At 42.0% G+C, this 15,105-nt stretch overlaps 1 protein-coding gene across 1 annotated transcript; it reads left to right on the top strand.

Moving 5' to 3' along the window:
* Positions 1–2,691: 2,691 nt before the first annotated feature.
* nsun4 (NOP2/Sun RNA methyltransferase 4) lies at positions 2,692–11,994 on the top strand. The gene is made up of 6 exons (XM_067990050.1): positions 2,692–2,827; positions 3,011–3,435; positions 4,724–4,878; positions 6,035–6,195; positions 10,392–10,516; positions 11,694–11,994. Exons 1-6 carry the CDS (start codon positions 2,726–2,728, stop codon positions 11,968–11,970), a joined length of 1,245 nt encoding a protein of 414 aa, XP_067846151.1. The 5' UTR covers positions 2,692–2,725; the 3' UTR covers positions 11,971–11,994.
* The last annotated feature ends 3,111 nt before the right edge of the window (positions 11,995–15,105 follow it).

Genomic DNA, 15,105 nt, shown 5'->3' with positions numbered 1-15,105 from the left:
TTGAGTGCGTCCGGGATAGTTTTCTACAGCAGTATGTCCTAGAGGCAACAAGGGGCCAAGCCATACTAGATTTAGTAATGAGTAATGAACCAGATTTAGTTAACAGCTTAACTGTGCGTGAACATCTATCCAACAGCGATCATGACATGATCGAATTCAAGGTAGCGTTTAAAAGGGAAAAAAGTGAATCAGCTGCTAAGATTCTAGACTTTGGTAAGGCCGACTTCAATGGGATGAGACAGAGACTGTCCACAGTAAACTGGGCAAATCTGTTAATGGGTAAAACGACTGACGATCAGTGGGAAATGTTTAAAAAAACATTTAACATGATTCAGAATCGGTTTATACCCCTGAGGGGCAAAACTCTACTTGCCAAAAAAAACAGCCATGGACAACTAAAGAGGTAAGGGACAGTATAAGACAAAAGGAAAGGGCATACAAAAAGGCAAAAAATGGCACAGATCCTGGCGAATGGGAAAGATACAAAGATCAACAAAGGGTCACAAAACAGATAGTAAGAGCTACATAAAAGGAGTATGAAAAGAAACTTGCAAGGGATATCAAAACCAATACAAAGAACTTTTACAGTTATATTAGGAAAAAGAGGGTGGTCAGGAGCAGTGTTGGCCCCTTAAAAACTGAAAGTGGGGATATTGTCATTGACAATGGGGAAATGACGGACATATTGAATAATTACGTTGCGTCAGTATTTACAGTAGAAAAAGATAGCATGCCAGAAATCCCAAGAAAACTAATATTGAATCGGGGACAAGGACTCGATAAAATTAACATAAGTAAAACAGCTGTAGTGAAGAAAATAAGAGCACTAAAGAGTGACAAATCCCCAGGACCAGATGGTTTCCACCCCAGGATTTTAAAGGAAGTAGGTGAGCAGATTGCAGATGCCCTAACTATAATCTTTCAAAATTCTCTAGATTCAGGAACTGTCCCTCGAGATTGGAAAATTGCACGTCACTACGCTTTTTAAGAAAGGAGAGGGAAACCAGGGAACTATAGACCAGTTAGCCTAACATCTATTGTGGGGAAAATGCTGGAGTCTATAATTAAGGATAGGGTGACTGAACACCTCGAGAATTTTCAGTTAATCCAAGAGAGCCAGCATGGATTTGTGAAAGGTAGGTTGTGCCTGACAAACCTGATTGAATTTTTTGAAGAGGTGACGAAAGTAGTGGACAGGGGAATGTCAATGGATGTTATTTATATGGACTTCCAGAAGGCATTTGATAAAGTCCCACATAAGAGACTGTTAGCTAAGATAGAAGCCCATGGAATCAAGGGAAAAGTACGGACTTGGTTAGGAAGTTGGCTGAGCGAAAGGCGAGAGAGAGTAGGGATAATGGGTAGGTACTCACGTTGGCAGGATGTGACTAGTGGAGTCCCGCAGGGATCTGTCTTGGGGCCTCAATTATTTACAATATTTATTAACGACTTAGATGAAGGCATAGAAAATCTCATATCTAAGTTTGTCGATGACACAGAGATTGGTGGCATTGTAAGCAGTGTAGATGAAAACATAAAATTACGAAGGGATCTGTAGAGAGAGAGGGAGAGAAACAGACCCTTCTTCAGACTTCAAAATTTAGAGCCCTTGTGTGATTTGAGTTAGGTGAATGGGAAAAACTGTGGCAAATGGAACTCAATGTAGACAAATGTGATGTCATCCACTTTGGATCAAAAAAGGATAGAATAGGGTACTTTCTAAATGGTAAAAAGTTAAAAACTGTGGATGTCCAAAGGGACTTAGGGGTTCAGGTACATAGATCATTGAAGTGTCATGAACAGGTGCAGAAAATAATCAATAAGGCTAATGGAATGCTGGCCTTTATATCTAGAGGACTAGAGTACAAGGGGGCAGAAGTTATGCTGCAGCTATACAAAACCCTGATTAAACTGCACCTGGAGTACTTTGAGCGGTTCTGGGCACCGCACCTTCGGAAGGACATATTGGCCTTGGAGGGAGTGCAGCGTGGGTTTACTAGAATGATACCCGGACTTCAAGGGTTAAGTTATGAGGAGAGATTACACAAATTGGGGTTGTATTCTCTGGAGTTTAGAAGGTTAAGGGGTGATCTGATCGAAGTTTATAAGATATTAAGGGGAACAGATATGGTGGATAGAGAGAAACTATTTCCGCTGGTTGGGGATTCTAGGAGTTGGGGGCACAGTCTAAAAATTAGAGCCAGACCTTTCAGGAGTGAGATTAGAAAACATTTCTACACACAAAGGGTGGTAGAAGTTTGGAACTCTCTTCCGCAAACGGCAATTGATGCTAGCTCAATTGCTAAATGTAAATCTGAGATAGATAGCTTTTTGGCAACCAAAGGTATTAAGGGATATGGGCCAAAGGCAGGTATATGGAGTTAGATCACAGATCAGCCATGATCTTATCAAATGGCGGAGCAGGCACGAGGGGCTGAATGGCCTACTCCTGTTCCTATGTTGCTACATAAAAAGCAAAAATAAAACTGCAGATCCTGAAACAAAAACAGAAAATGTTGGAAACGCTCAGCAGGTCAGGCAGTATCTGTAGAGAGAGAGGGAGAGAAACAGACCCTTCTTCAGACTTCAAAATTTAGAGCCCTTGTGTGATTTGAGTTAGTTGAATCCCAAAGTTGGCGACCCTCGGGAGGGACGGAACGCTTGTGGCGCGGTCTGTGTTTCTGGTCGGACGGATGAAGTGAGTGGTGGTGTGTGGGGATTTGGGATGGCGGCGCTGAGGGGCTCGAGTTTTCGCCTCAGGACTTTAACCGAGAGACTGGGAGAACCGCAGCGGCTCCTGCGTCGGAACATTTACAAGAAGAAATGGGTGAGTCCGGCAGGGAGACCGTTAGTGATCGAGATCAGCCTGTGTGTGTGTGTGTCCACAGTACAGACACCGAGAACCACCCGCCTGCTTACAGTCGGGCACAACATTAATTGGTCTCCATCAGGGACGGACGGACGGATGTATTTTTTTAATAACCCGATTATCTTTGCTTTCAATTTAAAGGCATCGTCGCGCCCGAGAGTCCCAAACACCCAGCTTGCTTTGCAGAACTTGGACATGAACTGCAGCCTGCAATTCGGCGGCCTCTGGCCCTCCATCCGCCTCAGTTTACTCTCTCAGCAGAAATACGGGGCTCTGGTCAACGGGTTTGCGGACGTGGAGAAAGTGATTGAAGAGTTGGAGCTGCAGCAGGCCAAAGACTTTGTGTACGAGGCCGGAAGGAAGACGGAAGGCCAGGGGCCGGACTGTAAATTGCTCGCAGACTCTACACTGGGGGGAATCCGGAATCTGCAAACTCCCGAGCCCAGTGGTGGCACGGCTCAAGAATCGCCATCAGTCCTGGAAACGAAGGAATCTATAACCCTTAGCCCTAACCTCAAATGTTTTACTTTTCCAAGGGGAGACATCACACGTTTTAAGCCGGCAAGGCACGTTAGTGGCTTGTTGTAAACCTCGTGCAGCTCTGAAGCTTGATTGTTCAACCAGATAGACAACACAAATTTGTATTCACAGTTTTCACTGTGGTGAAGTACTGGTTTATTGGAGGATGTCAAGTTGAAGCCAGCTACTTCCCTATAGGGTATCAAGTAGGGAAAACCACGAGGACTGTCTTCACCCATTTTTTTGTGGTCGGTCATAATGTGGAATTGATGGCTTACCCTTCAAGATCTCTCAATCCCACACATTCCAATGTCATTGGTTCCCATATGAACCATGATTTCTAGTTGGTTTCCTTTTCTTTTCAGACCTGTTCCATGATGCCCAGGAGGCAATCTGCCAGGTTGTCTATCCCCCTAATTATAGAATCTCTACACACGTTCCACCCTCATCATGGGTAAGCCCTTGTTTCACAGTGTAGTGGCATTGCTCATGATTACCCACTCTGTGCCTCCATCCTTATTGTGGGTGGTGAGAACCGTTTACCTGTTGGACAAGTCCAGACCCACAGGGTTTTTCTGTACTGATTCTTCCTCTTCCTGTATGTCATCATCCATCTCACTTTTCCTGTTTCATTATTCCTCTCTATTTGTAGGATGAGCAACTTTTGGAAAGGGTCTTTCAGAAACCTTTCCTTCCTCACATATGTTCCAGAATGTAGTCTGCTGGTCCTGAACCTTACCAGACCTCTGCTCAAGCAACACAAATATCTGACATTTCATGCATGTTTACTCCTACTGGATACTTTGCAGAATCCAGATATCTTGCATCATGCATGCTGAATGCACCAGTAGTTGAGTTCCTAATCTTGTCATTAATGTGCTCCTCTGTGTTACCCCAGACTTAACTAATTCTCTCTTATGTGTCTAGTTTTGTAGATTTAGGCCTACCCTTTCTCAATGCCAAGCACCTATTCAGGTGAAACTCACCTGTCAGTAGAAACCCATATTACGCAGCCAGCCTCTCAGCTTAAATTTTATCATGTTTTAAAATGCTCTTTAAAAAAAGGTAATGGGGAACCAGAGTAGAAAAATAATGGTGCTAAGGAATGGAGAGCTGAATTGGGATTTTTAAAGAGAGGAGAGATAAATGCAATGTAAAGTGGAGGGGAAAAAAGGGATTTCATTTCAAATTAGGCGTTGGCTCCCAAAAGCTTTGCATAGATATTTTCTGAAGATATGGAACTCTCTTTCCCCTTCCTCCTCTCAGATATGGGGAATTTTTCACCACCTGCTATTGTCATAATATATTCTGATACATTATTTTGTCCCATTTCAGACCCGATGGTTTAAGAATGCTGCAATATTATCTGATGGATGCTGCATCGCTCCTCCCAGTACTCGCTCTGGGTGTTCAGCCAGGACACACAGTCCTTGATCTCTGTGCAGCTCCTGGTGGGAAGTCCCTGGCGTTGTTGCAGACAGAATGCTGTCGTAAGTTAATGGGTTCTTTTTAGCGGGGAGCAGGAGAAACTATTAAACATCAACATTGCAAAAATCCTGGAGATAGAAAAACAAAATGTTGTGATATTTATAGGGTGCATTCCCTATTTTTTCTGTGCCACCAGGGAGAGCAAGGTCAGTATGCTTCCCAAGGTAGGGAAAATCAACTGCTCCTAACAGCTGGTTATAGACTAGCTTTCGAAGAGGACTGCGAGCTAAAGTGTGTCCTCTTTGGTATGCAGGGCTGCATGGCCTGTACGTGGAACCTAACTTCCGTATATGAAACAGTCACGTCTGTTTTCACTAAACTCAAGTCTAAATTGATGGGTTTAGTTTGTAAGTTCCCCTGCAGCAAAAGAAACTGATTCAAATAAATCAAATGATTTTTAAAGAGATGTATTGAATTGGAAAGGAAGATATTTATATAGTTACCTGTACCCTTCAGTTTTTTTCATCGATGTGTTTTCTGATATAAAGCTGCTGGTTTTAGAGGGATTCTGCTGTAAAATATTACTGAGTAATCCAGCAATGAGATCAATAGGAGGTTCTAGGGTCAGTTTCCATGAGGATAAAATATATAAGGAGGATGTGGGACTGGGGATTATCCTACTTTTAGTAGCCATGAATTCCCGGCACAGTACTGCCTATAATTTGGTGCCAGTTTGCAGTCTCAGTCAAAGAGGCCTGAAGGCTGGTTTTGTAAAAAATGAAAATGTCAGTCAGTAAGCTGCTGTTCTGAGGTTGGAGTTAAGCCATATTGTGGCGACAAAGTACATGCAGCTTTACTCTGCCCCTGTCTATACTATGTCAAGCCTGGAAATGTTTAATACTGACTCTGCATGTCAAAAGTGGGAAAGTGTGTCACTTAACATCGTTACACTTCCTCATCTCGATGACCATTAAAAATACACCAAAATCTTAACTACACTTCAAAAAGTACTTCATTGGTTGTAAAGCGCTTTGGGAGGTCCTGAGGGAAAGGCATTATATAAATGTGAGTCGTCTTTTCCTTTTTAAAAGAAAAAATTATATAGGGAGTTGAGAAGAGGAGTAAATGTTAGTTGCAGACTGTACCATATTTTGAACTGACCTGCGCTGCTGAAGAGTGAGGAAAAAATGTTGCTTTTGTTCTTTTGTGTTGGGATAGGACATCTCGCTGCCAATGATATATCCTCATCTCGACTCAACAGGTTACGTAAAATTCTTCACAGTTATGTTCCAAAGAATGTCTGTGCAGAGGACAGGCTACGCATCACATCATTTGATGGCAGGCACTGGGGAGTAATAGAAAGGAACACCTTTGACCGGGTGGGTACATTGTTAAGTGACAAATATTATCATTATGATTTAAATAAAAAATATTCCAAATGCATTAAAAAAATCAGCCCGGATTGAGTTATTTTATAAGGCTCCTAACTGAACTTCCAGCTGTCTTTTTAAGAAGTCATACCAGGGGTTACCCCAAACAGCTGACTGCTTGATTTCCACCACGTGGTCAAGCGGTTTAGCTGCAGGTGTCTCTCACTCAACTTTACTTCATTTGGATGAGTTTTGCTAGACAATGGGTCTGCATTGAACGGAGGTGAGATTCATAATTTTTTAAAAAGGAAGCAGTGCAGGCAGTAAAAGGCTGGTCCACATTGAAGTCATATAAGAACATAAGAAATAGGAGCAGGAGTAGGCCAATCGGCCCCTCGAGCCTGCTCCGCCATTCAATAAGATCATGGCTGATCTGATCCTAACCTCAAATCTAAATTCATGTCCAATTTCCTGCCCGCTCCCCGGAACCCCTAATTCCCTTTACTTCTAGGAAACTGTCTCTTTCTGTTTTAAATTTATTTAATGATGTAGCTTCCACAGCTTCCTGGGGCAGCAAATTCCACAGACCTACTACCCTCTGAGTGAAGAAGTTTCTCCTCATCTCAGTTTTGAAAGAGCAGCCCCTTATTCTAAGATTATGTCCCCTAGTTCTAGTTTCACCCATCCATGGGAACATCGTTATCGCATCCACCCGATCAAGACCCTTCACAATCTTATATGTTTCAATAAGATCGCCTCTCATTCTTCTGAACTCAAATGAGTAGAGTCCCAATCTACTCAACCTCTCCTCATATGTCCACCCCCTCATCCCCGGGATTAACCGAGTGAACCTTCTTTGTACTGCCTCGAGAGCAAGTATGTCTTTTCTTAAGTATGGACACCAAAACTGTATGCAGTATTCCAGGTGTGGTCTCACCAATACCTTATATAACTGCAGCAATACCTCCCTGTTTTTATATTCTATCCCCCTAGCAATAAAAGCCAACATTCCGTTGGCCTTCTTGATCACCTGCTGCACCTGCATACTAACTTTTTGATTTTCTTGCACTAGGACCCCCAGATCCCTTTGGACTGCAGTACTTTCCAGTTTCTTGCCATTAAGATAATAACTTGCTCTCTGATTTTTCCTGCCAAAGTGCATAACCTCACATTTTCCAATATTGTATTGCATCTGCCAAATCTCCGCCCACTCACCCAGCCTGTCTATATCCCCTTGTAGGTTTTTTATGTCCTCCTCACTCTCTACTTTCCCTCCCATCTTTGTATCATCTGCAAACTTTGATATGTTACACTCGGTTCCCTCCTCCAAATCGTTAATATAGATTGTAAAGAGTTGGGGACCCAGCACCGACCCCTGCGGAACACCACTGGCTACAGGTTGCCAGTCCGAGAATGTACCATTTATCCCAACTCTCTGCTTCCTGTTCGATAACCAATCCTCCACCCATGCCAGAATATTACCCCCAATCCAGTAATTCTTTATCTTGAGCAATAATCTTTTATGTGGCACCTTGTTGAATGCCTTCTGGAAGTCTAAATACACTACGTCCACTGGTTCCCCTTTATCCACCCTGTACATTATATCCTCAAAGAACTCAAGCAAATTTGTCAGACATGACTTCCCCTTCATAAAGCCATGCTGACTTTGTCCTATTAAATTATGTTTATCCAAATGTTCCGCTACTGTCTCCTTAATAATAGACTCCAAAATTTTACCCACCACAGATGTTAGGCTAACTGGTCTATAATTTCCAGCCTTCTGCCTACTACCCTTTTTAAATAAGGGTGTTACATTAGCGGTTTTCCAATCTGCCGGGACCTTTGCTGAGTCCAGAGAATTTTGGAAAATTATTACCAAAGCATCCACAATCCCTACTGCCATTTCCCTCAACACCCTAGGATGTAAGCCATCAGGTCCAGGGGATTTATCCGCCTTGAGTCCCATTAATTTACTGAGTACCAATTCCTTAGTGATTTTAATTGTATTTAGCTCCTCCCCCCCAGAGCCCCCTGTTTGTCCAGTGTTGGGATATTCTTAGTGTCCTCTACCGTAAAGACTGAAGCAAAATATTTGTTCAGCATTTTTGCCATCTCCATGTTTCCCACCATTAATTTCTCATCCTCTAAGGGACCTACATTTGCCTTAGCCACCCTTTTTCTTTTTATATAACTATAGAAACTCTTGCTATCTGTTTTTATATTTTTTGCTAATTTATTTTCATAATCTATCTTCCCTTTCTTAATCAGTCCTTTAGTTACTTTTTGCTGTCTTTTGAAGACGTCCCAATCTTCTATCCTCCACTAAGTTTGGCTACCTTATATGTCCTTGTTTTTAGTCAGATACTATCCTTAATTTATTGCCTACTTAATCAATTAAGGGGGTCTTTCATAAATGCTAGAGACATGTCTACATCTCAGCCATTCCTGCCCACCTACTTCAAGAACGTCTGATAGTGAGAAGCTTGCAAAGGGAAGAAAAAATACACATGTTGGAGAAAGGAAATATTTTTCTGTTAATGTCATGCACATGCATGTAAAGCAGAATGTGCAAAATAGAGAATGTATCATTCTAAAGTGTAAAAATGCATTGATGGGAACATTTAGGTTGACATGTACTCCATGGAAGGTAACAGTTGGATTGAAATAATCTGTCACTGCCAAAATACTCAGGTTCTCAGGCATTTCACAGCATGAGTTTTCAAACTGAGACCACCAGGCTCAAAGGATTCTCTCGAAGTGATCCCAGGGAGGTCCATGAGACCTGTCTCTCCTTGGGCTGCTGTCTTTTTCTTATTAGTTGACTTACTAGCACATTATTTCTATTGGCATTTACCAATTTTAAAAAAAAATCTCAATTCTGGTACTAACTAACACTGTCTTTCAGAAGTTAGGTTGGGGGCCCTGGCACTATGTCAGTATTTACAGGGATCCCTCACAGAGAAAAGTTTGAGAAGCACTGCTTTACAGGAGTCTACCTGTTACTGTAAAACTGCAGGAAAAAGAGTGGTAAAGCTTGTGGCATACAATGAGCCACCTCTCTGAAAAGAACTGCAGCATTTCTGTTCACCCACATGGCATTTACAGAGATGTGTTCTGCAAGTTCTAACCACCAGTCTGGTGATTTTTGAACCTGTGAAAAATAACATTTTGGATGCCATCCTGACCAAGCTATGTTTGGTCAGCTACTCATTCTGCAGCTTGTTTAAATCTACTCTTAACTGGTAATACTTGGGCTTCCAAGGAGATGCAAAACAAACATTAGATGGGAGAATTTGCCAGTTTTAGTGGATTATTTGGGAAAAGCTAGAAGCCAGGAATGTATATAAGTGCATTTCCCAATATGCCAATTTAGAATTGCTATGGATGGTTTCAATAGAAATAACTGTCGGTGTCAAACTATCCACACTGAGGAGAATCTTGAGATCTAGTGTTGTACACACTAATTGCGATCTTGTTTCGTTAGATTTTGGCATCGAAATGCTGTGGTAATTGACAGAAAGTTAAACAAGGACAGTAATGCTCAAGAATGTGCAATGAGAAATTTAGGAAACCTTTTACTTTTTATTAAGCGGACTTGCACCCTTGGACTTGCAGAAAGGAAATTAGCCCTTCCCTCGCAATCTATCCAGTCGTCTTTAGTCCGGAAAAAGCATTGATCCAGTTTAGATATCCATACTGCTCCTCGATTGACTTGCCAGGAAGCCAGTCATTTCCCAATGATCTGCCAAGCTGAAGATTTAAGTATCTGAAATCCAGTTGTAAGTCTATGTAGTATTGACTCAATACTACACTGAGGTTGAGGTTTAGGGACATGGAAGGCCCCACATGCTGTCATATAGCATGATAGAACCAATTCCTACTTATATTTCCCTGTGTGGAAAGTCCCTAGTCTCAACCATGGTGTCATAGGGAGGGACCAAATGAAAGTCGGATGGAAAATAATTGGACAGCAAGTTCCCACTGGGCCATTCTCACTCATCTCGGAGTGACTGGTTGCAAAGACCTGAGTGGCGGCCTACCTGTTGTCTCGCCCTGTGGTACGTTGGATAGGGAAGAATTAGAATTTGGGGAAAATATAAATAATTATTGCCATACTTCCAAATTTTGAGAGAAATTTTGGAGACAGGCAACTTCCCTGAAAGGCCGGTCAATATTAAAGTTGTTCATTTTAATTGTATTTGCAGGTGTTAGTTGATGTTCCCTGTACAACTGACAGACACTCGGTACTTGAGGAAGACAACAACATCTTCAGTCGATTGCGGATCAGAGAGCGGCAAATGCTTCCTTTATTACAGACCCAGTTATTGGTGTGAGTATTTCTATTATTTTGTTCTCCCCTCCCCCCCCCCCCCCCCCCCCCCATATCTCAATATTTAGAATTTTCTGTGTATGCCATTGTTTTAGCTGCTGTACCCCTCCGAGATTCTGGAGAGATGAAATATAGGTTCCTTTGCTATGCTGTGCATGTAGCTTACCGAGTCTATACTGATCATGAATAGGTTGCCAGAAGACACATACAAGCTATATAGTATTAGATACAAGTATATTGCACCCATTTAATTGTGTACTCTATGCACAGGGATTGAAATGAGTGTTTTGGATACTGGGTCAGCAGAACCAGGAAATCACAAATAGTGAAAGCCAGATAACTTGAGAGACCTTTCAAATTCCATCCCTGAGTTTGCTGATCTTAGTTGGTGCAGCAGCAGGAGCACTATAATTAGATTCTGTTCCCCTGTGCTAGGGAGGGATAAAATATCAGCCAGACTGATCACTAACCAGTGACTCCCAATGGAAAGTGCTGTGTGTGAATATCAGGTGAGGACAGTATTAGGTTTAACTGTAATGTTATTTTTCTTCCCCTTATGTCCACTCATTTCGCCCTCTCCTTCCTCCTCCTCCTCCCTCACCTTCCCAGCCCCTCCCCAGTTCAAAATTCCCTCTACCTCCATGGTTAAAATCCCTGTTTTCATGCTAATATCACTTCTGCCATTTAACAATTTCCTGTTCTCCACTTTACGGATCATTCTATTTCTTTTCTTTTCTTGTGTTTTTTTTCTCTTCCCCCTTCCCCTTGATCTATTCCTTGTTAGATATCTGTAATATCTCCCAGTTCTAAGGAAGGGTCCATACCTGAAACCTCTATTCTCTCCACGGCTGCTGCCTGACATGTTGATGGTTTCCAGTAAATTCTGTTTTTGTTAAAATGCTTGTTCCTATTATCAAGCTGCTCTTAATGATCCAGCATGAATCCCGAAACTTACCACTGGGAATTATAGGCATAAATTCACTTCCTGTTGATCTTTGGCAGAGCAGATTAAAATCCTGTTTTGCCAATATGCAACTTTGCTGCATTGTTAATTGATTCTGCCTTCATTCCCTAAGAAGTCCTCAGATTTTATCTAATTGTCTTTCTTGCAATAGAGTTTGTTCTGTCTTCAAGACCGAGAGTTAATGGTTGATTTTCCTTTGGCTTTCTTTCTCAGTGCTGGTATTCTTGCCACGAAGCCTGGCGGATCAATCATGTACTCAACGTGTAGCCTGTCCCAGTTGCAAAACGAGTACGTGGTGGAGAGGGCAGTGGAAGTGGCAACAACAGAACATGATGTGGAGCTGCGTCTGGAGGACCTGACTGATATCCGGACCCTTTACAGAGACACGTTTAACTTCTATGGCCTTTGTAGAGTCGGGGAACTAGTCCTCCCACATCTCACTGCAAATTACGGGCCAATGTATTTCTGTAAACTGCACAGGATACACTAAAAAAAAATGTATTTTTTCACTTAACATACCAGTAACTGGCTTTATTTACCTTCTGGAAATCTAACTTATACACTAGAAACATAAAGATTAAAATCAATGGAAAAAATGGAAAAATTGTAAGTGACTTGGTGCCAGCTGTAAGTCAGTTGAAATTGAAGACATAAACCATAAAACAAAACTTTAATGTTTTAAAGTCTGAAAGTTGGACCCTGATTGTTATACCTTCTAATTGTGTGTGTGCTGTTTTACATTGATGATCATGGTTATCTAGGAGTGAGATATATATTGTAACTTGAGGTTCCAAATTACAACATAAACTTAGTGATATAATTTGAATCATAGGGTTCTAAATGAGATGAGCTTAGGGCAGTCTCAATTCCATTTATTGTGGGCTCAATACAGAATAGGCCACAATTTGGTACTGAATTAATAATTTTGTTCTTTGGGGCCATAAAAATGTCTGTGTCGAAATTGGAAATGTGACATTGGTGCAGTAAGGGGTGCTTTAATACAGTCGGGGTGAAGGCATGTTGGAACCAAGAGGAGGGAGCTTTAGTTTGGAATGGATATGAGGGCGCTAATGATACAAGATGGGCAAAGGATTCATTGCACAGGAATGGTGTTTGTCACTTTGAGCAGTAGCAGGTAATGGTATGCTGTATTGCGCAATGTAGGCAGGTCCAAGTGTGTACCTTGTGACCTGGAAAAATTGCAGTTTTAAAAAGCTTTCTGGTTTAAAGTACTCCTGATTAGGCAGTTAACTCCCTTCCTAACAGCACTGTGGGAGAACCGTCAGCACACGGACTGCAGCGGTTCAAGAAGGCGGCTCACCACCACCTTCTCGAGGGCAATTAGGGTTGGGCAATAAATGCCGGCCTCACCAGCGATGCCCACATCCCATGAACGAATTTTAAAAAAAGTTGCACTGTAAGGAAAAGGGATTTTGTGTGGAAATGCACTGTTTTTCATAAGAATAGTATTGATTTCTTGAAGCAGAATTTATGTGGCATATGCTGTGTAGCAAGAATGGACTTTGGATAGCTACAGTACTTAGTATAAAAGGGCACTTCCTGTGTGATCAACTGAAAACCCTGGTAGTCTGGATTATGGATTCCTGGATTGGTATCTGGCTGGCATTAAAATTTCCACGCAACATAAATGTTCTTTTTCTTTTTTATTCCCACATATGAACCATTTTTCACCACTTTTCCAAATTAAGAATTATTCAAAATGTAATAATGGGTCTCTGGGCCCATCTGGCTGTGTGCCAGACTCACTTTTCTCTCCTCCCAGTTATCGACAACGTTGGGGCTCCAGGCCTGTTCTTACTTTACCCTAGCCTCACTCCTTTGTTTTTAAAATTTTAATTCTTTAGACATGGATTTTCCCTGTTTTTTTCCCCAAAATGTTTCAATATTTAAATTTAATTAAATGTTAGGATTTCAAAAATTTGCTGACTAAAATTCGATCAATGATTTTAATATTTTACTCAATTAAATATTTCACTTTTATTTCTTTATTATTGATGTCAATCTTCATGTTTTTCATGATTTTTAGAATGTCACTGATTAGGGGGAAGTTAATGTATGGAGAGTGGGAAGAGGTGGATCCTGGGGTTCGAGCGCATGATGCATGGTGGTGTAGTATTCAGGGGCACAATACACGGTGTTGGCAGCGTACAGTTGATAGAGTGGCAGGGAGGCAGCAGTTTGCCCGTAGCCTCGGCTGTACGGGCATAACAGTGGGTGTGATCCTGGTACAATAGAGTGAATGGGAGCAGCTCGAACAGCTCTGACAGAAGGTCAGGCACACAAAAAATCTGACTGTTTCTTACGACTCTCCATGGGCAATGCCGCGAGAGATCAACTAGTATGTGTAGCATACTATTACCTTTATTTTATTAAGCTCCCTACTACAAAAAAAGTTTAACTGTCATTTAGACTGTCATTTATCCTAAAGAAATAAAATGTGGCTAGCAGAAATTGAGACTGAAGGACAAACTCAGCTAAGAGTTATTGGTAGGGTTGAAAACTGCTTAATTTTTGCTTCTGGTTTATGACATTGGAAACTTTCAATTCTCTTACTGCCTTCATCTCTGCCAAATGATTATTGTCTTACAGGTATTCTAAGTACTGACTAAAATACCCTAAAGAAAACTGCATTAGAATTTCATGCACAGTATATTAACTTTTTAAAAATTTGTTTTCGGGACTTGGGGGTGATGTTGGCCAAGCTGCATTTATTGCTCATCCCTACTTGCCCTGAGAAGGAAGTGGTGGGTCGTCTTCTTGAACTGCTGCAGTCCTTGTGATGGTGATCCCACAATGGTGATAGGTAGGGAGTTCCATGTTATTGACCCAGAAAGAATGAACGAATGGTGATGTATGTTCAAGTCAGGATGGTGTGTGATGTAGAGAAGGACTTGGGGGTGATTGTGTTCTCACAACATTGCTGCTGTTATGGTGGTAGAGGTTGTGGGGTAGGGGAAGCGCTGTTGAAGGAACTTCAGTGAGTTGCTGCAGTGTATCCTGTAGATTAAACATACTGCAGCCACTGCGCCAGTGATAGGCGGAGTGAATACTGAGTCCAGTGACCAGAACACTAATCAAACGAACTGCTCTGTCCTGGATGGTGCCAAACTTGAGTGTTATTGAGGCTGTACCTATCCAGGCAAGTGGTGAGTATTCCAACACACTCCTGATGAGCCTTGTAGATGGCAGAGAGACTTTGAGGGGTCAGGGGTAAATTTGCAGACTATACTGGCTCTGCCCTATTGTAGCTACGATGTTGATCTGGCTGGTCCATTTAGGCCTCTAGTCAGTAGTGACCCCAAAGATGTTGACGGTGAGGGCATTGAAACTGTGACTCTTGTCATGACTCCTTGGGTGATAGAATGGAGAGAGTTGTCTATTTTGGTCTCCAACTTATTCGGATTGGAATACAGATAAATGTTTCTGTGTTTCAGGAATCTGATTGGTACCACTTGGGCAGCTTTCTTGCTGCTCAATGATCAACTGGATTCAAGGCCCAGTACCAGCATCACATGATTTCTGTCCCACCGCCCCCCCCCCCCCCCCCACCCGATGCCTGTTCATGTGTCAAGAAGTAGTCTGGGCCAGGCTGCTTTTGCAGCAG

Source organism: Heptranchias perlo, chromosome 9, assembly GCF_035084215.1.
Source record: "Heptranchias perlo isolate sHepPer1 chromosome 9, sHepPer1.hap1, whole genome shotgun sequence".
Taxonomy (NCBI): Eukaryota; Metazoa; Chordata; class Chondrichthyes; order Hexanchiformes; family Hexanchidae; genus Heptranchias; species Heptranchias perlo.
Note: the sequence above shows the minus strand (reverse complement) of the source record. Positions and strands in the feature narration are given on the sequence as shown.

Coding starts and splice junctions, on each gene's coding strand:
- nsun4 (XM_067990050.1), top strand. CDS start 2,726: ATGGCGGCGCTGAGGGGCTCGAGTTTTCGCCTCAGGACTTTAACCGAG. Junction 3,436..4,723: donor ACACGTTTTAAGCCGGCAAG/GCACGTTAGTGG, acceptor GTCCCATTTCAG/ACCCGATGGTTTAAGAATGC. Junction 4,879..6,034: donor GTTGCAGACAGAATGCTGTC/GTAAGTTAATGG, acceptor GTGTTGGGATAG/GACATCTCGCTGCCAATGAT.